This window comes from Lichtheimia ornata, assembly GCF_029851405.1.
Source record: "Lichtheimia ornata isolate CBS 291.66 chromosome Unknown scaffold00020, whole genome shotgun sequence".
Classification (NCBI taxonomy): Eukaryota; Fungi; Mucoromycota; class Mucoromycetes; order Mucorales; family Lichtheimiaceae; genus Lichtheimia; species Lichtheimia ornata.
Genome location: NW_026695340.1, coordinates 124,714 through 146,713, shown reverse-complemented (window position 1 = coordinate 146,713; position 22,000 = coordinate 124,714). Strand labels below are relative to the sequence as shown.

At 43.6% G+C, this 22,000-nt stretch overlaps 6 protein-coding genes across 6 annotated transcripts; 3 read left to right on the top strand and 3 right to left on the bottom strand.

Annotated features, from left to right (window-relative positions):
- Window positions 1–537: 537 nt before the first annotated feature.
- On the bottom strand, window positions 538–2,174 carry O0I10_005130 (uncharacterized protein; the record flags this gene model as incomplete). The annotated part of the gene is made up of 6 exons (XM_058485178.1): window positions 538–1,041; window positions 1,104–1,355; window positions 1,487–1,567; window positions 1,624–1,738; window positions 1,793–1,871; window positions 1,943–2,174. The coding sequence occupies 6 exons, from the start codon at window positions 2,172–2,174 to the stop codon at window positions 538–540; spliced, it is 1,263 nt and encodes a 420-aa protein (XP_058344005.1).
- Window positions 2,175–9,438: 7,264 nt separating this feature from the next.
- On the top strand, window positions 9,439–10,173 carry O0I10_005129 (uncharacterized protein; the record flags this gene model as incomplete). The annotated part of the gene is made up of 1 exon (XM_058485177.1): window positions 9,439–10,173. The coding sequence occupies one exon, from the start codon at window positions 9,439–9,441 to the stop codon at window positions 10,171–10,173; it is 735 nt and encodes a 244-aa protein (XP_058344004.1).
- Window positions 10,174–10,207: 34 nt separating this feature from the next.
- On the bottom strand, window positions 10,208–10,666 carry O0I10_005128 (uncharacterized protein; the record flags this gene model as incomplete). The annotated part of the gene is made up of 1 exon (XM_058485176.1): window positions 10,208–10,666. One exon carries the CDS (start codon window positions 10,664–10,666, stop codon window positions 10,208–10,210), a length of 459 nt encoding a protein of 152 aa, XP_058344003.1.
- Window positions 10,667–11,271: 605 nt separating this feature from the next.
- Window positions 11,272–12,339, top strand: O0I10_005127 (uncharacterized protein; the record flags this gene model as incomplete). The annotated part of the gene is made up of 6 exons (XM_058485175.1): window positions 11,272–11,295; window positions 11,353–11,422; window positions 11,486–11,537; window positions 11,599–11,681; window positions 11,761–12,018; window positions 12,086–12,339. The coding sequence occupies 6 exons, from the start codon at window positions 11,272–11,274 to the stop codon at window positions 12,337–12,339; spliced, it is 741 nt and encodes a 246-aa protein (XP_058344002.1).
- A 282-nt stretch (window positions 12,340–12,621) lies between these two features.
- On the bottom strand, window positions 12,622–19,114 carry O0I10_005126 (uncharacterized protein; the record flags this gene model as incomplete). Its single annotated transcript, XM_058485174.1, has 24 exons — window positions 12,622–12,671; window positions 12,735–12,802; window positions 12,855–12,948; window positions 13,022–13,155; window positions 13,222–13,322; window positions 13,378–13,593; window positions 13,644–13,715; window positions 13,812–14,031; window positions 14,091–14,270; window positions 14,325–14,577; window positions 14,637–16,179; window positions 16,255–16,511; window positions 16,578–16,695; window positions 16,751–16,840; window positions 16,892–16,972; window positions 17,027–17,280; window positions 17,336–17,532; window positions 17,583–17,766; window positions 17,827–17,908; window positions 17,970–18,121; window positions 18,183–18,238; window positions 18,301–18,621; window positions 18,680–18,832; window positions 18,900–19,114. 24 exons carry the CDS (start codon window positions 19,112–19,114, stop codon window positions 12,622–12,624), a joined length of 5,091 nt encoding a protein of 1,696 aa, XP_058344001.1.
- Window positions 19,115–19,644: 530 nt separating this feature from the next.
- On the top strand, window positions 19,645–21,177 carry O0I10_005125 (uncharacterized protein; the record flags this gene model as incomplete). Its single annotated transcript, XM_058485173.1, has 5 exons — window positions 19,645–19,736; window positions 19,802–20,033; window positions 20,111–20,402; window positions 20,455–20,715; window positions 20,774–21,177. The coding sequence occupies 5 exons, from the start codon at window positions 19,645–19,647 to the stop codon at window positions 21,175–21,177; spliced, it is 1,281 nt and encodes a 426-aa protein (XP_058344000.1).
- Window positions 21,178–22,000: the final 823 nt, after the last annotated feature.

Below are 22,000 nucleotides of genomic sequence, written 5' to 3'. Positions count from 1 at the left end.
TGAGCTGATAAAGTGAGGGGACGCATGTACCAGGAATAAGTGTGAGGAGCCTAGTGCAATGTTGTCTATGCATCAATACATCGGCCAAAATAGGGCAGGTGATGAGAATTCTATCAACGAAATTAATCACTTGTACCCATAATGCGCATCCCCATTATTATAAAGGTGGCTTAATATTGGTATGCGTGTTCGGTAAGCAGCGAGATTGATCGAATCACGTATCCTTCGTTTCGCCCACCATCCCCTTTTGTTCCCATTTGACCTCTTTTTCTTGTTCCTACATCTTGTCTCTTTAACGAATACACATTGCACTTTTTTATACACGAAAATAGCAATACAGGATACATCATTTACTACGTTGGGGGATATTCCATAATGAGGATAGGGTGGTGGTGGAGAGCATGTCAGTACTATAAACAAAAGGGGTGTTGTAGAACAGCTAATAAGGATAAAGTGAAATAGAACATGATGATAGCTTGCATGTACAAATGGGATGAATGACAAGTTCGCCAGCGATAGGTTTTTAGGTATATGTGATCAAACTTTGGTGAGGGATTTACGGCTGCTTTGAGACTCTTGGATGGAAGAAGGTCTGCTTTCGGTGGTCACAGCATCATCGCTATCATCGCCCTTGTCATCAGTGATCATAACAAAACGACCATTCATGTACCGATATTGTTCTTGCATGCTACTACCTAAATGGGCGTTTCCAGGAGACGATGTCATGTCAACAACAGGCGATTTGATATCGCCATAATGGTTGGTGATGATAGGTTGATGATTTTGTCGGATTGTTTCCATGCCAGGCATTTGGCTACCACTGCCCATATACCCCAGCGTGTTGCTACCAGGAAGCGTATACATGGGATGATCATTGAGATATTCGTCGTCAATGCCGAGATTGTACATGTCGGGCTTACGACGATACTTTGAGTCGTCTGCTGTACCCACTGTACCATTGCCAACGGCTCCCATTGAATCATTGTTGTTTGAGCTCGTATTGTATTCTTTGTTGATCTTGCCTGTGGGGTTATTGGTCACCTATTTCGTTCATCATGCATCAGTAAAACGATCATGCTGCATACGATGTGTCATGCACTCACCCAGTGGATGGTAATAACGTTGATGGTAACATCCACAGTACAACATGTCAAACACAAGACACCTCGTTCTCGGCCTTCAAGGAGCACGATGGCTAAAATGTTGGCGAATGAGACAAGCAAGCATACAGTGGATGCTGCCATTGTGCGAAGGGCGACTTCGTGCAACCGGGAGCTCTTCCAGTCGGCGTTGACGCTTTTGCCGATCTTCATTAAAGGTCGGATAAACAATACCGTAAAGTACAAATTGAACACCTAAAAGCAATTGCATCAATATAAATGCCATATCACAAATCGTGTCAATCTTACAAAATCATAAATCTAAAATCGTAGAGAAAAGTGAGTATTGCGATCCACGCTGTATATTGGTTGATAAAGACACATACCAGCAAGGGAATACTTGCAGCATACTTGAGACCAATGATGCATATGCCGTTTTCTTCAATCTCGGCAATGTGAAAAATGATCTACACGTAGTATTCCATATGAGTTTACGGTTGCTATGGATTTGTATAACGCATACCAAAAGCGCGGCGATGCCGGTATAGGGTAACATGAAAGCCATATGGATCCTGTACGACCGGGTCCTCCATCTTGATTGACGAACGGATGATACAACCCACACCTTTTCAATCAACCTACAGCTTTGGTGTCAGCAAAATGGGTCGTCTACGTGTTTGTATATGCCATACCAGCAGTAAATGATGATCTTGGTAGCTGAATAAAAGATGTCGCATGCTAATTCGGAGAGAAGACAAGATAGGTAATTTTCTATTCCCAGCCAAAGAGAAAGAGCATGAGCCACAACATCCTACGCATTCAAGGTGATAGATGAAACCCACCATTGTTGGTTGAGACAAAGAGGGTGGCTGCACATGTGAACCCCCACGACATGATATAGAGCGCCAAGACCAGCCAACGCGAGTATGTAAGGTATTGAAATTGAACATTGTAGGTTTTGATACCAAAGAGAATGGTCATGATCGTGATGGAAAGCAGCGATACAAGCTTGGATGCAAGCTCACCCCAATCAGGATGAATCGATGATACGAAAACCTGCTGCCCAACATCCATCGTTTCGTCGTCGTCGTCGTCGTCGCGGGTCGCTGCTGCTTTTTATGTAAAATTTTGAGATGTTGCTGCTGCTGCTGTTGCTGTTGCTGCTACCGTGGACAACAAGAACGGTAGTGGTGACGAGAATGATGGTGATAAAACGTATGCAATATGCGTGCGTAAGGTGAGCACAGGAAAAAGGTCGTGGCGTTGAGCGATAAAATAAAATCTGTGGGATAAAGAAGGGACCACAAGAAGGTTTTGGTGGGCACAGGGATTTGATTTTGGTGCCTGTTGGGAGGATATGAAATCGGATTACACAAATAGGGCCACATCGACCATCATGGTTGTCCAAGTGTATGGATTTAGAAATCCTCCCATGGTCCATGTCCTGGTCCCTCTTTTCACGTAATTAATAACACTCATTCTTACGCCACATGCCTTTTAGCTCGATCGATTCCTTGAATGACTTGTCTCACGAGCTAATGATTTTCTTTCATCATGCTGGATATGGCTCGCATATCGGGATATACACACATTCTTGTCTGTGTTTTGTGTCACGTACACCAATGTTGAGGTGATTCCTTATTCGACCGATGGTAACACCGCATCTGCTGCTCAACTTCAGATTAACCCCAAAACAGCCGTGATCGGCATATCCTGCACACGCGCAAATAGCACTGCCATATCCATGGTTCTATTCAATCATTTGCCGCATATCCACTGTGACACACACCTGTCCCAAACATGAGATTGCTATCCGAGCGTAACTATTGTTAACATGAACGTATATCACAAACCACAATATTCAATGATGACAACTTGTAGTAGCTGATATACATCACCTGTCGTATCATCATTAGGGCCATTGCATGGATTAACAAGGTCTTTAAGATAGCGACCAATGCTAGACGATGATCTTTTATAGTCGGCATTGTTCATTTTGCCTGGAAGATGTAACTCATAACAAGATATACATGCCTTGAGACCCCGCAAACATGGGACATGTCCAGTTGTCCCAGCGTATCATTAATAATATTGAAAAGGCATGTGCTTTTATCCCTGCGCAGTGTACACTCATGATGAGCCAAGTATTTGTTGTATTGCTAGGTAGCGGTTTATTTGGTCAAGTCATGGCTCAAGATAGCAAGCAGTTGCTAGGTAATCAAGGTAGTAGGTGACTCCAGTGGTCAAAGGTTCAAATAAAAGATCAGCAAGTTCTTGGATGCTGTTGTCGGATGATTCCAAGTGATGCATAGAACGAACTTGTTGGCAGCTTTCAAAGTTAACGAGAGCAGTAACCCGATCCATCCAATGGAATGATAACAAATTCCCATACATGCATACAATGCATTAAATGCTCACACACGACAAGGTCCAACTTAGGTCTCATGAAAACGAAGAGATGGTTGGCCATCGTAATCCCATGTTCTCCAAAAAGTAATCTTTAATCCAACATCATTCACAAGAGATAGATTGAGGGGTAAAGCAAATTGCTCCAATTATAGGGGTGGAGATGCATCGACATGGTAAGTTTCTATCATTTGGCGTACATCTTGCAAAGGCAGATGGATGGATGTGAGGTGGATCCTGATACGTGATGGCGAACCACATGCATAGCGTGTCAAAACATCGAGTTGGATGGTGGAATGGCGTGCGAATTAGGATAATTGGATGCATGAATCGTTTAGGTTGATGGCATCAAAATCAAATTGATAATGGATTCACTCTTTTTCCACGCGTTGCATATACCCAGATCCTCCCATTCCATGTACCAAACCAATATCCATATCCATATCCATATCCATAAGTAGTTGTATGTATTGAAACAAGTTGCTATGCGTAAATAAAGCTGCTTCTATACAATGGCTAGCTGCTGTCTGCTGTCCACGTAACGACGGCTGTAATACAAGTTGCTGCAAGTAGAGAACACTGTTTGAGACAATGGAGTAAAGCCCTTGCTAATGGTAGCTGCTGCAAATGAATGCTGTTGCGTTTGGTCGTGGTAGAGGAGTGTGCAAGAGCGTGTGTTGTGTCAAGAGACTCGTGTGTTGTAGTGGGATGCACACGCAATGGACTTGCCATTCAGTCAAAGACAATCGGACCAAGACAGCTGCGGGATCAACATGATGGGTTGAAGCAGGACAATCGTTCGTAGGTGGTAGTTGTGCTTGAATGGGGCAACAGTTGAGAATGGGAGGAACGGTACCAAGCTGGAAGTGGAAGAGGTGGAAATTTAATAGGCAAGACGCTGCCCTTCAAATCCATGTACATTGTACATCAATCCTTGATATTGAGATTGCATCACTTGAACCTGAAACTCTCACACAAGATGCTCCTGGACATGCTGATCAACTTCATTCATTTAAAAGTCGCAGACTTCATTGTGAAGATTCAAAATGCGGGCGACCCAAATGGTGGATGATGGGAACAAAAGAGCGGACAGCCCACCGCCCCGAAGTTGCCCACTTCCAACTTGCAAATTGGTCAGAATGGTGCTCTCGAGCATGTTGATCAACTTTTTCTAATAAAAACTTCACGCTTCGTTTGAAAATTTGGAATGGGAGCGTCCAAAAGTTTGAAAGACGGAGACATTCGCAGGGTCTGCGATTCATTAATTTTCATGTTTGCTGTTCCAGCGTAGCTCACTCAAATCGGCTCGGATCAAGAAACTTGAATGATGGAAATGCTCGGCTGGAGCAGGAGAATCGTTTCCATGGAGTGGATTTTGCAACAACGCTGATTGGAAGGAAATGGCTGTTAGCTCGCTATATATGGACATTATTAAAGTATCATCCATCAATCCTTCCAGTCATGCAAAAAGAGCTGTGTCACACAAACACGCCCCTCTGCATCTTTGATTCTCTAGGGTCCACCTACTTGACAATGAACAAAGACCACTCTTCATATAGCATCACGCTTACAAACATAAAGGTGCCTGTATCTCCAAACTTTACAATCAAACGTGGGCTCTTTAATAGATCAACGTGCTTGTCGGGGTCAAAGGAATCTTGTGTCAAAGTATGAAGTTCATCGTGGGCGATCCCAGATTTCGCAATGTCGCCACCAGCCAAACTGGATCTGAGGGTCGACCTTTTCGATGACGACGACCAAAAAAATATTTTTTGGGCTAGTTGCGACATTGAACGTGAAACTTTCACACAAGGTGCTGTTGGCCAAGCCGAGCCCATTGCTCTAATAAAAACCCCACGTTTCATTGTAAAGTTTGGAGATACAGGCACCTTTATGTTTGTAAGCGTGATGCTATAAGAAGAGTGGTCTTTGTTCATTGTCAAGTAGGTGGACCCTGGCAGAGCAAAAGATGCAGAGGGTCGTGTTGTGTAACACAGCTACGTTTGCATAAATGAAAGGGTCAATGTATAGTGCTTTATGGATCATCTAGGAACAGTGTTATTATTTGCTAGCTAACGGCCACTTTTATCCAACCTTCATTGTTGCGAGATCCACTGCATGGGAACGATGCCCCTGCTCTAGACATTCATTTCCATGATTAAAGTAGGTTGATCCAGGCTATTTGGCGAGCTTCTACGGTCAAGAAGATACATCACTCTGGACATAAAACACGCTCGATGTAGCTCAACCGATGTAAACTTGTGTGAGCGTAACTCAGCTCAAATCAGCTCAGGATCAAACCTACTGTCAACGGAAATGAATGTCTAGAGCAGGAGCATCGTCCACCTACAATAGAATGCACAAAAGTTGGGAATGCACAAAAGTGGCTATTAGCTGCCAATGTATGACATAAAAGTGAGGGTTGTGTACCTTTCATGCATTGTCCCTGAAGTCCTGACTTTTCAGCTGAGTTACCCAAAGAGGTCCTTCTGCATCTTTGGCCCTGCCAGGGTCCACCTACTTGACAATGAACAAAGACCATTCTTCATATAGCATCATGCTTACAGCATAGTAAAAACATAAAGACGCCTGTATCTCCAAACTTTACAATCAAACGTGGGGTTTTTATTAGAGCAACCTGTTCGTCGGGGTCAAAGGAATCTTGTGTGCCAGTTTCACCTTCATCGTGGCCAATCCCAGATTTCGCAATGTCGCCACCAGCCAAACTGGATCCAGGGGTCGACCTCTTCCACGACGACGACCAAAAAATATTTTTTGGGCTGTTTGCGACATTGAACGCGAAACTTTCACACAAGGTGCTGTTGGCCAAGCCGAGCCCATTGCTCTAATAAAAACCCCACGTTTCATTGTAAAGTTTGGAGATACAGGCACCTTTATGTTTGTAAGCGTGATCGAGTTGCTTTTTCCTAGTGGATGGTGTCGGCTGCATTAACGGAAATATGAAGAGTTGAGTAAAACCGCACGTGGTGGTTACACAAACGCGTCCTTGACAGGTTGCTACACAAATGGATGATGATGATGATTGCCTTTTGTGAAGGTACGTAAGTAAAACAGCATCCAACCATGAAGGTGTGTCAAGGTATGTATCACATTTGCATGTAGGAGAAGGTCGAGCTGCATAAACCAATTTGTATATGTAAAAAGATACGTATACATATACATAATATTGAATGGGTCACTCATCCTGAAACTCAATGGAGGGATCTCTTCACTTTTTCTCTTCTCAAGCTCATCCCACTTCCCACTCCTCCTTATCGCATTACAAAAGCCATATACTTCTTGCATGACCGATACAGTAACGGACCACCTTTATTATTCCATCTTCGAAGCAATAGTATGTAATCCACAAGCTAGCAACCTCCAACAAGCGTGTAATAAATAAACAATGCTTTATTTCATCTAGCTATCTTGCTATGTACTGTACATTGTCACCACCATCGTCGTTGTCGTCCTCCGTCATCATTCCTACTCGTACTCGTCACCAGTCGTCAATCTCATCCGTCACACCAACATCCAAAAATACACAAGTTGAAAAGAATGGGATCTTGCAGGCTTCCTTTTGAATCTCGCTGTCGTCATCATTGTCATTGTTGTAGATGGGGTGATCATCGTAATCGTCATTGTTGTGAATGTGGTAATCATCGTAATCGTCATCTCTACAAATAAGAAAGCAGGCAAGTTAGACCATCTGGTACCGGAATGATGACGATTTGGTATACCGTTAGGCGATCCTCTCTAAGGAAGAAAGCAAATCAGAAGGAATTCACAAACCAAATCACCACCATGCGAGCAACGTCGGGCGATCCCTTGTTCTTGAGAAAGCACTGCACGAATCACGCAAGGCCAGTTCGATCCATGGCAAGGAAGGACTCACTTACGTAGTGTCCAGGCTCATAGGTGTCCTCATTCATCCTCTCCAAAGAAAGAATGATCCCCAATCCTTCCAATCATTTTCCCACCTCATGAAAAGAAATCCTCAAGGGAAAGAACGAGCCTATCACGAGAAGAGCGTGTTGGCTAAACACATTCACAAACTGTTGCAAATCCCCTTTTACCTCAACACGGTAACCATGCTCTTCCAAAAATCCATCGTCGTCGACCCATCAACTCAAAGCAGGCCTGTAGAGCCCTGGACGCGTTCCAAGAACCTTTTCCAGCACACTTGACTAGTGCAGAGCGACGCAGCGGCCACTTGATACAGGCTGGGACTTGAACCCAAAGAGATGATGATGATGCCCAAAGTTGCATTGCCTGACCAAAGAAACCTATTCAATTCATTATTAGCACACACGCACAATAAACACCCTTTTCATTGTTTGTTCATTGTACTTGCCTTTTCCATATACACAAAGACCCGTTGTTGCTGGTTACTGGAAACCGAAAACGATGGTGTAGTAGTGTTGTCGAGCCGAAACAAAACGCCAAACCAGCCAACGGCTTGAAGCCAAGCTTGCCCTCTATACAAACTAACACGTCAATGGAACTAGTTCGGCTGCAACATTGGACTTTGAATGTACCTGTTGACACCAAGCGTAGAGCGGGAATAGCAACGAGCAAAAGGAAGCAACAACATCGCCATGGCAACCACCACCCACCACGCTCATTCCTCAGCACTTGGACACGACTCGCTCCCTGACAATGCACTTTCACAACTATGTTAATGCCTCACAACCAACAAGAGCACTCTTTGATAATACATTGCCTTGATCGAGATGTCGTGAATGGAATAATAGCACAGGTGGGAGAAAAAGAAGAGAAGCATTGTCTCAAGTCGTGGAGCTACCGACCCCCAAGTTTAAATCCCCTACTGCTATTACACTGAGGCCACTCAATTACCCTATACACACACTTTCCACCCATCATCATCCTCGTAATAGACAATAGGTACACGCAAATAAAAGCTATGATCCTCACGAAGGGTGTGTGCCATTTTACATTTTACATAGATTTGCTTGTATGCCCTACCTTATATTGATTTTTACATGAAGAGCCATTGATGAGAGAAAGAGGTCAAGATGAGCATGATGTCATGGTATCTTTGTTACGTCTGACAATGACCAACAGACCCTGTGCCCTGCCCCATACTTTTAATTTATGATCGCCACAACGTACATAGCATACAAAAACAACATGTCATCCTCATCCCATACAGCTGAATGTGTAGCTTACATATTAAGATACCCTGTTTTGGACGAGACTCAGATTTGCGTAGTGCGAGTCTGGAGGCTAGCTTCATTACGATCTACAACGCCGTTTTTAGGAAACATGTTCTCACGCTGTACAAGCGTTCCATTCATGTCACGGTACTTGTCTGAAGTTTGGAGCATCCTGTGTTAAAGTGAGTATAAGGCTAAACCCCCCTTTTCTTGGATCTATATCTAGGCATGTGGTGGGGGATCGACCACCTGCAATCAAGGCACGATTCATGCGAGAGTCTAATGTGCGAAGCTAGACTTTATATGGATATGGGGTTTCAGACAGCTAGGGACCCATCATCTATTTGTTGTCGTCGCTAGTCTTGGCAGTCGTGGGTCCATGGTTGTCGCCAAGATGTGATCAAAGGGTTATCTTCAATCATAGCTCTTGAAAAAAGACATGTTAAAGGCAACGGACAAATGATGATAAAAAGGGGATCAGCCTTCCTGCTGCTGCTGCCGTCACCAGGGAAACGTACATACATGGTAATAAGATGATCTGGGAATCAAGTCTTCAATTAAAGATTCTGTAAAGCGTCACCCTAGAAGCATGACTGGCACACCTGACATTCACATCCATGGATTATCCATTTTGCATACCGTGCTAAATGCCGATGATGATATAATTAATAAAGATCATTCCTTGGTCTCTTTTCCTTTTCTTCTTTATATTCTTCCAACCCACCAGACCTCACATTATTCCTTCATCGACATACATGTGGTGGCCACTTGCTCGACAAAACAACCTCACATCATCCATGCACCTTAACAATGGCAAGCGATCTCATCGAGCATGGTGCATATTGTACGACTTACCGGAGGATGTTTTGATTGTGCTACTCCAATACCTGGATTTTGTATCATTGATGAACCTTGCACATACATCATGGCGTCTGCGACCTGTAGTGTGTTGTGTATTACGGCATTATCTACTACCAAAGATACAAGTGGCTACAGTGATGGACCAAGAGGGAAGGGGGGTTTGGACTTGCCGCTACCAATTTTATGGTCTCGACCACGATGAGCACGAGCCTAGGGCGGTCTTTGCGCCAATCGATTCAGCTCATTGCCATAAACGATATCGATGCGATGGATCGACAGCTGCACCTACACTACGCCAACTTGTTGTCTTTGATAAAGAGGAATCCGTATCGTTGATGAAGAAGAGTTGTTCACTGTCAACCAAAGCATGCGGTGGCATGCATCGTATTCAAGTATTAGAACGACAAGTTGCGCTTTCATATATATTGCAATCAGAAGATACCAATGAACAGCAATGTGATTACTATCCACCCTCCTCCAACAAGAAAAATTCATCATCCTCATCCACCACACAGCAATGCCGTATTTCACCCATCGAACTTGCCATCCATGTCCCATTATTATCCGGTAACCCAACCCATCAACAACATCGATTCTGGAATCGGTGTACATCATTTCTTGGCGTGTAATAAATACCCTTAGTTCAAGTTGAAATGTGGTGGTTCACCTTTTGCCTTTAATGCGTTTCAAATATCTCGCTACAGAGGGGGTAATAGCTGCTGTCAATGAAAGTCGTACTGGTAAAAGCAGTGTCTTGTGAATGCCATAGGCTACAACGAAAAGTGATGTCCATGAAGGGTCTTTTTCGTGCGTTGCTGTGGAAACTTGTTGCTCTGGATCCCGCTCGTGCTTCATACCAACCATTCCCTTCACATGCTGTAGTATCCAGTCCTCGGCCTTTTTGACGCGATCGGCTCCAGTAACACTAATGACGCCCATGGTCAAACTGAGATCTACCACGCTCAATGCCACGTAGACACCTGCTCCCACAGGACCATATTTCTTCATAAACCCACGGAATTTGCCCACATTTTGCTTTGTCGATTGCTGCTGTTGTGGTTGTTGTGGTTGTGTAGTGAAACACCTTCGCCAAGGTTGATATAGCCGAGGAATGCGATTCATCACGTGTTATAATAGAGAAGGATATAGAAGGAAAAAGAGAGAGAGAGAGAGAGCGCCAAAGCGGGAATTACTTGCATGAATGACGTGCACGTCCCAAATAGTAGTTTCCACGCATGACATCACAGTGATTTCTACAAAGTAGCTTCCACCATCACAATGGCATCTTAGTCATGTTACGTACGACGTTTGTTTTATTGCATGCATGAAAAGGATGATGATGATGATGATGATCCCCAACAGGAATGACAAGGGAAGAAATGTAATAAGGTTGGGTAATGAGAGTCGCATGTTGGTGGGATATAAATCATATGCCTCGAGCAAGATGCTCAAAATGGAACCAAAACATATGATGATGAGAGTATAGTCATTGTGTTCAATGATTACGCTTCAATGATGAACCTCGGCATTTGCCCAGAAAAAGTGTCAGGTTGCTATTTGGTAATGAAGGCTGCTGTTAAGCAATCACATGCTTTTGTCATATGAAACTAAGTTTCTGGGCGGCGACTGGTATTTAAAAACCACTCCTGCAGCAGCTATTTCGTGTCTTGGCCTTGTCACATATACGCGCATACACTTTTCTTTCGCTTTTCACACACACAATAACCATGCCTGCTTTCAACACTATCACTGTAAGTTCACATCCCTCTTGCATTGATCGCAATCAACTGACTCCTTAACCACTGCAGATCCCCGAGGAGCCTTCTCCCAACTTTGTCATTGTCAAGAACATCTCGCTTCAGTCCAGCGAAAAGACTGGTATGTTTATTATTATCATTCATACTACTTGAAACACGCTATACTCATGCATACACATAATAGTCAAGGAATTCTTTTTGTTCTGTGGCAAGATCAAGGAGTTTGAGTTGACCAAGTAAGTATGGGGCTATAGGGTAGTTTGATCGTTATCAGTGGTTTGACCATGCTATTATTAGGGATGACGATGGTGAACATCAAGTCGCTCTTATCAACTTTGAGCGTGAATCTGCTGCCAAGACTGCTACCTTGTTGAGCAATGGTAAGTGTCGAAGGGAGGAGGGAGGAAATATCACGCCACCCCAAGAGAGTATGATCTAATGTGGGATGGACACGTGTAGCTTTGATCGACGAATGCCACATTACTGCTACGCCTTACTTTGATAAGCATGCTACCACCGAGTCCGAAGCTGCTCCTGCAGACAATGGCAATGCTGCCGATCAACAAGAGACCAAGCCCAAGTCACGCGTTGCTGCCGAGATTTTAGCAAACGGCTATGTTCTTCAGGATCAAATTGTTGCCAAGGGTCTTGAGTATGATAACAAGTACGGCTTATCCTCTCGTCTTCAAGGATATCTTGGTTTCCTCCAAAGCAATGGTAAGTGTGATAATGGATTGGAGGAGGCAAAGATGGGTAGGTCGCTTACATTGTACTTTTTATATAGTCAAGCAATTTGATGAAAAGTACCGCATCTGGGATAAGGCTGTTGAGATCGATCAAAAGTACAAGATCCAAGAAAAGGTGCAAAACGCTGCTCAAAGTGCTCTCCAATCTGCTCCTGGTCAAAAGGCAAAGGGTCTTGCTGAACAAACTTACGCTCAAATTGCTGCTGTCCATTATGAAGCTACCAAGATCAAGGAAGAGAAGGGAGGTGATAAGCAACAAGCTGAAGGTGAAAAGAAGGAAGCTTCGGCTTAAAGGAATATCGTCGCTCCAATCTCCATGTTATCCCACAAAACCCGATCAGCATTAGTATCTTTCTCTGCAACCTTTATCAACCCATGCACCCTTATCTCCGATACTCACACACACCTGCACACACACACACACACTCACACACACTTGCATAAGGACAATGAACACCACTGCACTACCATTCTCTTTTTCCTTTGATTGCATCTTATATAAAGTATATCTTTGTTTAACATACACAATGAGTGTGATATCAAATTTGGGTAACGGGGTACTTGGATATCATCATCATTCCAACTCGTCCTGTAACAACTCTACAATAATTCCAATATGCGTGTCTATAATCACATAACACAAACACACACGTATGTCTACCACCCTTTTCCAAGCTCATTGCTTACCTTGCCAAAGATCACGTTCACGCGATTCCTGCGTTGCATCACCACAGCCGTCATTGGAATGCCCGCCACTGTTGCACAAGGATGAGTAATTTATCATGCAGCTAGCTTCATCTTACTTACGGTGATGTAGGCGATGTGGGTAAAGAGCCTGCGGGTACGTTGTACTGTGCCATGATATTTTGTGGACGAGAGTATCGGCGGTCAAATTCAACAGCTAACAAAAAGGTAAGAAAGCATGAGCATCATTCCCGTCATTGCCCGAAAAAAAGGTAACCTTATTGACTTACGTCTATCTCGCTGACGCCATCGTAGAAACTTTTTCCTCAATGCATATGTTTCGAGCATGCATTTGACACGGTTGATCTTGATCAGGGTTTGTACCACCTCTTCTCTGTTACGGTAACGTAGTAATTCATCCAACCTAGTGTACACTCTCGTAAGCAATATTGGCCATAAATGGACGATCATCATCATCATGCACACTCACTGAAATGCTTCCTCTGGTACCACAAGTTTTCGTCTTGCAATCATGAGTAACATGTCATTAAACGAAACATCTCCTTTGGATGCCTGGATCACAGCCGCTTCCTACAACATGATTCATGAGATAACCATACTTGCCCAAGCTACTACTCTTACATACCCAGTAAAGGCTATCCAGCACATGTTTTCGATGATGTAGCTCCTTGGGGTCAAGTTCATCCAGCTTGATAGCGAGGGCATCCAAATCCACACGAACTTCATAAGGTGATGACGATGACGAGGAGGATCGACGATCCCATATCACATATTGACGAGCAAGCCGCTTATACGAGAATTCTGGTTCATAGATGCGCACCTTGAAATTTCCTTCGAGTCTCTACAATATCAAATAAGCTTTACTTTTTAAACACGTGAAATTAGCCTTACCCTCCAAAATCTCATGTAATCGCACTCGTTAATAGACCCTGTGCGTTCCAAATCGATATCTGCCCAAACTTTCTTGAACGTGAATCAATGGTTAAGGATGATAGGTGATACACATAGGATGAATGGTGAAAGAAAAAAAGGATATTTTCTGATTTGCTCTCGGCTGACCAATGAATAATTGGAGGCGATTTGATACACGTATGAAAAGTTATCGGACACGACACCAGTAAACACAGCTGTGAAGATGTACATGGAGATGATGTTGAATGAGAGAAAGAGGATATAAGCCCATCCACTTGATCCACAATCTGAACCGAGATAATCTGGCGCCATTACGCATTCGGGGTAGCTGACAGCATAGTCATGCATCACTGTATTCCATTCCTCCCTATTAGCATTCGTTAGTCTTCTTAATGCATGGATCCAATAATAGCATCAGTGATTTACCCGGTAGAGAATCGAACAAGGGATATCATTGCATTGGTATACGATCGAAAGTTGAGATGCTCTGTTGTTGCCTGAGTGCCATATTTGGTCAATCCAAAGACTTGCATAAACATGATAGCATAAGTGGTCATGATAATGAACCACACGCCGAATGAATTGACGATTTCGGAAGCAGATGCACTATAAATTGAGGTTGTTAGTACCCCAAGAAAGTAACAAAGAACATCGACTTACGCCATAATGGTAAAGAGTTCGTTCAAGCTATCGCTCCTTGGTACCAATTTGAAGCATAAGGCTGTCATGAAAAGCTTTTGTGTCTCGACGGCAATGCGTTGGGAGCGCATAATCAATGTTGCTGTACATCCAAGCACCATCACTAGGTCATACATATTCCACCAACTGCGACTGTAGGATGGCCAACCCAATGCAAATATCTTGACAGCCATCTCGAACCAGTAGACGATAAGGAAGCCCATGTAGGTGTACACTATCAAACCAACCATTGAGCATGTTGATCGTTCAACAAAGAAAGTAAACGCTTCTTACATCGAATATTCGTAAATTGGTCGTCATGATAAAACTCGGTGCATAAAAACAAGATGTTGAGTACAATGACCACCTTCATCCACTGGTAAAAATGCCCCTTTTTGTTGACTACTCGGCGATAACACCATTTGCGTAATTCGGTAGTAGGTAGTCGTTTGGGTCTTTTTGGAGGTCGCATCCTTTTGAGTTGTTTCTTGAGATCCAACCATCGTCGTTGCTCAGCTGTCAAATAGGCGGTGCCACTACGACGCGCAAAGTTTTCAAGGACGATACCCACAAACAATGAAATCACCATCACGGAGCCGACAAGATTGTACACCATAAAGAACACACCACCGGTCCATTGGCTGCTATCACGAACGCTGTTGAGATCTTTTCCGGCAAGTCCCATGGCACGCTGTAATACATCAATCCATCCTTCTCCACTTGCAATTTCCACAAGCACCAATAAACCTTTCCAGAAAGAGTCGAAGCTGTATACGTATGGATTTTCCCATATGCGTGGTGCTAGAATAGCCGTGCCATCCGGTAAAGGAGCTTCCACACCCAACATGGTCTCATGAATACATGATGTTTTGTTGGGCGCACCATCATCGTTGCATTCGTAAAACAATCCTTGGAATACATTTTGGCCGTACAATGCAAACGGTACAACCAAAAACAAGCATAAGAACGCAGCATCCACCACACAAAGAAGACCCTTGACCATAATGACGGTAAACATGTCACGGGCAGGTTTCAAAAGGTTGATCAATCTCAATGCTCGAAGTGCTTTCAATGCTCGAAAACCACGCTCCACGCCAGTCGATGCTGCAAATTCGTACAAGTTGGACATGTACAAGGTGACGAGGATGATCAAATCGAGTACATGCCATCCATTCAAGAGATAAGCGTTTGGTGTAAATAAAAATCCATCGGCTACCACTTTGACAACGAATTCGATCGTAAAGATGACTGTAAACACCCAATCCATAATTCGAAAGATGTCAAAGTCTGATCCACTCTTAGCATAATAAAATCGATAAACCGGAGAATCATAAATGGTCATCACCACGGTGGTAATAATGGCAGCACCAATGATGCAATAAAATATCCAACTAGCCAAAAGCGATGGATGTTGTCCATTGAATCGTTCACCACGACTAGGTGGAACAAGGCTTTGGCACCAGCGTCGGAATCGATTTTGGCGTGAAAAGATGTAAAGTGGTTTATCATACGTTGGGTGAGACGCAATAAACTCCCATCGTTGGCGTTGACGTTCTTCTGATTGCTGCATCAATGTTTCTGCAAGACTAGCTGCTGTGGTGTCTTTGCGAACAAGCAAACGTGAAAGTGAGAATGCCTGGTGTTGGGGTCCATAATAGTTGGCTTGAAATTGCTGGATGGGGTTGTGATATTCGATAGCAGTAGCTGTCAATGATGGTTGTCGTTTGGGCTGAAAAGGGAAAAGGAAGAAACGGCGTATGCGACCCATGATACCATCATCACGTACAGGTGACATCAATAGTTGTGTGTTGCTTCCATTGCCATTCTCCATGTCTGCCTATTATTACATTTGATGTGGCATATGTAAGATGATCGCTCATGAATGGCCATTGGATGTCGTATATAAGATTACCTGACTACCATGCATGAAATCGCTCACCATGGTTCTTTGTGTACGAAGAGTCAAATCAGGGGGTAGATCGTATACACTTAACTGCTTGGGATGCGGCTTAAAGTATCGATACACATTCCATTTGCTGACGACAGGATCGTGGTTGATTCGATGCTCCCTTTGATCCACATATTCTTTCACTTGTAGTGCACGCTTTTCCTCTTCATCAATTTCAAAGTTCTCCATTAAGACGGCAGTGAACATGTTGACAAGAATAGCTTGATTATGATATCATCATTAGTATTTCTTCATCCTTCGTTCGTCATGTAATGTCTTATACTTACAATTGGATGACAAGAACCATACTACCAGGAATAATGCGTGGATCACCGCCGACTTGTTTGTGGAACCAGCCTCCATTGCTCCATAAAGCACTGTTGTCCAATCTTCTCCCGAGAAAAGCTTTACATAGGGTAAGCTTCTATCCTCTTTTTTAAAGCTCCAAGATATCCCGTACCTGATTAAGACCAACAAACGAGTTGTAGATGGAAAAGAATCGCATTTCATCATCGCTATCATTCATGGCTCCTTCAAGTAACTCGAAAGCCTATGATATGGATGAGATCAATGACACTCAATACATATCCCACAACATTACCATGATGGCCACCACCGTTGTCGCAAGTATAATGAAGCCGACAAGTGTAATCAAGTTCCAAGCACTACCAACAACACGTGCCTATGCAAACACACGTTTTAGCATCCCATTTGAATTGAACACAATAAAACTTACGCTCAATCGCCGCAAGCCAGGGATGGCAACGACAAGACGATAAATACGGAGGATCTGAAAGCCTGTGAGCCAAGAATAGAGGAAGTGGTTGTTGTGGATATAAGGTAGGCGCATGGCACAAGTGATAATGGCGATAAATAAGTCCACTTGATTCCTCTTGTAGCGCAAGAAGCGTCGCCATTGTGGCCAATAGCTAGCGAATCGTAAAGATATCTCAACCAGAAATGCCAATGTAAAACCAAGTTCGGCTTGATCTATTGATACCATCAGCTTGATTTTTCATATGTCAAATATGCATCGTATACATACCGATGATCTCCAACTGCTCTGGGGACATGTCATTGTTTTTCCAACCCATCACAATTAAATCAGCCGCAATTGCCAAGAGCCATAAGGGTCGGGTGAAGCGACAAAGATCTCGCAAAAAGGTATCGTTACTGTTTGATGGGATGCCACCGTAGATAGTCCACCCTTCTTCTTGCGATTCGGTCAATACAGGTGTTGTGCTTGTTCAATGTCAGCATAAAAGCGTCAAACCAAGAAATCGTTGTCATACCTCGTAGTGGTGAAAGCAGACCGCTTGGATTCTTGACGCACTTTGGCAAACATCTCATTGATCACGGCAACGAATAAATTCATCAACCAGAAATTCATGATGAATACAATCAAAATAAAGTAAATGCTGGCAAACACGTATTCGGCATCCATCATGTCGTACATTGGCTCGGTCCATGTTTGACCTATATATACATAACTTGCTTAGCCTACTATAATCCTTTTTCGCCCATCATGATACCTACTGCCTGCTGTAATGGTCACAATCAACATCGATCCAAAGATATTGTCAAAGCTGAGGGTGTCTCCAAAAGGATTCTCTGTTTCCTAGCACTGTGTAAGTCCATGTGCAACCAATAAAAAGTACTTCACCAGCCATGTGTCTTACCCGGCACACAAGACCTTCTTGACAAGTAAAACCTTTTGCCCATCTTCCAGGCGTAACACCATCGAGTAGTAGATAAGGTTGCTCGGTGCCATTTTGCATATACCCTCCACAGTATTGTTGCATCACTTGATAGTTGCTGGGATCGTTTGGATCTAATTATGCATCAGTATCCGCAATTTCCATTTCCGATAATCCATCCAACATCCGTTTTACCTTGCCAAACACATTTCCGAAGATAGGATCCTTTGAACGATTGTACACCCACGATGCTATCAACACGCCATCATGATGAGATTGGGCTATTACCAACCATTGACGCCTTCATACTTACGCGAGGATGATGGAAAAGAAAAGGACAAACGATGTCACAGTAACGAGCAATGGGCCTGCCTTTTTGAGACTCTGTAGGATAATGCGGCAGCTTTGTGTTGCTAGCAAGAGCCGAAAAAGAATTAGCGTCGACAGGGCTCTGAATGCAAGGATGCGCTGTTGCTCCGTAATAACCATGCCAGTGCAAGTCAACCATACATCGATCCAGTAGGATATGACTGAAACAAGGTCAACTCGATTCCAACTATGCCTCATGAATGCCATGTTGCTTGGTGTAGAAAATAGAAATCCAAAGGCGACAATCCTCGTCAAGACGTGCACCCTAAAGAAACACACGCCTTAGTGTATCTCCTTCGTCACTTTTGGATAACACAACTCACGTATAGAAACAAAAGATGCCTAGCAACGCATATTGATCCCAGGATTGACCCCATCTTGCTGCAGGTTCTGGATTCGGATCGGTGCCTCTGCCAACCACAAGTAGAATCGTACAATGGGATAAGAGCATCAACAAGAATATGGTTTCCATCCAACTATGAAGAACATGATGATGATGATGATGAACAACCACCCTCCTCCAATTGATATACAACGTCTTACCTTGATAAAAGTATCTGAGTCAAATAGCTACGGATCTCAGGGCCAAACACACCAAGGCTTTTTGAAGGGGTCTCTTGACCTGGGGATAGTGAAGCTGTACTGGAAGTGGCTGTGTCGTCATTGTCCAAAGCATTGTACGCGTTGTGTTGATGTTGACGAGGTAATAAAGAGGACGATTCACTGTGGTCGTCTTCCAAGTCATCGTCGCTTGTCATGAGGTGGTAATCGGGGGTGTCCAAGTCATGCCAATGTCTTTTAGAATGGGACATTGAGAAGAACAGGGAAGAAAGAGTGGAGCTGAACGGCTGTTTGTTGCCGTTGATGTCAAACGTGGCGCAAAGTGTTGTACAGGAGGATGGTGTTGTTGTTGCACGAAGTAACCAGGCATATGCATGTAGAGCAATAGCGGAGCAAGCGTTCCGTAATAAGCTGTTGTAGCTTGTCAAAATATGGTGATTCAACCGCAGCTGTCACTTGGATGATGCATACGGGCGTTTTAATAAAGATGGTAATCCATGGATACAAGACACACACACGCACACATTGTTGTCGCATGGCAACACATTTTATGCTCATTACTCGGTTTTTGACATGTCGCTTTGACACCGACGCGGGAAAATGATTGTCTGAATCCAAGGCACAATCACTCGTAGATCTGTGACACAATCGTTTTACAGGGAGTGACTCATCAGGGGATACATATAATAATTTCCCCCACACTTTTATTCACACGTCTCTCTCTTCCATGTCTAAACATCCAACTTTTGGTCGTGCCTTGCGTTCGGAATTTCTTCTCCAAGAAGATTTCGTTCCTCTTAATCATGGCTCGTTTGGAACGTGAGGATCCTATTGATACTATGAACCAGCACCTCCCCCCTAAACTGAAAGATGAATCATATTAGATGTCCACGAAGCATCCATCCTCTTCGTTCAGAATGGCAACGTAAATCCGAGCTGAATCCCGATCATTTCTTTCGCCACTTTGTTCACCTTCAGTTGGCCAAGACCCGTGAAAGACTAGCACGCTTTGTGCATTGTGATGCAGACGAGCTTGCCATCCTTATCAACGCCACTGCTGGTATCAATGCAGTCGTCCGCAGCCTCAAATTCAAGCCTGGTGACAAAATCCTTTGTGTAAGCTCTTCGTTTTCGCACGCTCCATAAACAATGGGACACGTTTAACCTTAAATCTTTGATTCCATATGTTGTAGGCAAGCACATTGTACAATGCGATTGAACGTACTATGGCTTTCATCCAAGATTCGCAAAATGTGCAACTCGTCAAGGTCGATCTTGTATATCCATTAAGTGATCGTCAGGTGGTGGATGCCTTTAAAGATACCATTGAACGTGAACGTGCCAAAGATTCCAATGTGCCTATCCGTATGGCCGTATTCGATGCCATCAGCTCCGTACCAGGCGTTCGTTGTCCATTCGAGGCATTGATCAAGTTATGCAAGGAATATGAGATTCTCTCTCTTGTGGATGGTGCTCATGCTATTGGTAAAGGATGTCTATTATATATCAATGTGGGCACTAGAACTATTGTATTTAGGCCAAATTCCTCTCGATTTGCATGAAAGTGACCCAGACTTTTTCATTACCAATTGTCACAAGTGGCTCCATACTCCACGTGGTGCTGCTCTCTTGTACACCCCGCGTCGTAATCATTCATTGATCCATCCTAGTATCATCAACTACGCCTACAAGGATTACAGTCAATGTAGTGAGGAGGCTGAAGTGACCGCTGCATATCAACTCGAATTTGGATGGCCTGGTACAATGGACTTTAGCAGCTTTTTGTGTATTGATGCTGGTAAGTAATCATACACATGCCAGTTCTTTTGTTGATGTACGTCTACTTGTTTTATCAGCCCTTGATTTTCGTGAATCATTGGGTGGTGAAGAAGCCATTCAATCCTATTGCAACGAACTGGCACGTCGAGGTGGCGAATTAGTGGCATCCAAATGGGGCACTGAAATTCTTGAGAATGAAGACAAGACGTTAACGGTAGCTATGGTCAATGTGCGTCTTCCTTTCAGCAACAAGGGTAACTTGCCCGATCGACAAATCTCCAAGGCTTTGCTCGAAAAGTTCAATGACGAGCACCATACGCTTGGTCAACCTTTCAAGCACAATGGCCATTGGTATATGCGTTTGAGCGCACAGGTGTATAATGATGAAAGCGATTTCGAACATATGGCTCAGGCTGGTCTCAAGGTGTGCCAAGATCTCGATGCCACAACCAGCTATCAAGGAAAATGGACCATTGGATAAAGCATGCATTCATTTTCATATCTTTGCAAAGAGCAATTTTCATCGTATACTAATAAAATAACTATTTTACAAGCTCTCTTAATCACAAGATAGCAATGTGAGTGTGTTATGGCTCATTTTCGATGTACAAGGCTTAGTCACCAAAAACGGGAAGTGTGCTATACCACGTAACCTCTAGCATGAGCAAAGTAGATCGACAAGGAAGTTGCTGCCTGTCCACCGTAATGTAGTACGTGTTGGCACGAAGCATCGTTCGAGCACCAAAAGCGCCTGTGAGCGTGTTTCTCGCTGTTGACATATCCACCAGATGTCTCAAGGAGCAACAATTCGAAACCACCTCGAATTTTTTAATCCCATCTGCAAGTTCTCCTTGGCAGTTGCTGATGGCCTGCAACATCGTTTCGCCATGCACAAATTGTGTCTCTGGTATCGCGCTGCTGACTGCTTTCAAGGCAGCTGTTAAATCACCATGCGAGTTGGGATGGGTTCCCCTGCTATTGGCATCATGTCAAATCATGCACCATGCCAATTTCAGCACCCGACGTAGACCATGGCACCAAAACCAACTTTTGCAGATGCTTCACGGAGAGATAGCTATATCGAAAGTAACAAGTTAGCGTGTATGAGTAGTGACCCATCAAGCAACATGATCAGGCTTTACCTCGTTGCAAGAATACAATGTCAGGACGACGACAACAATGAAAGCAGGGAACAAAGAAACCCTATAAATGACCACAAGAATCAGCGCTTATTCACAGGTTGCAAGATAGGACACACACAAACCTTAATTATTTGGCCTTGTAAGCAATCAAAAAAGAAATAT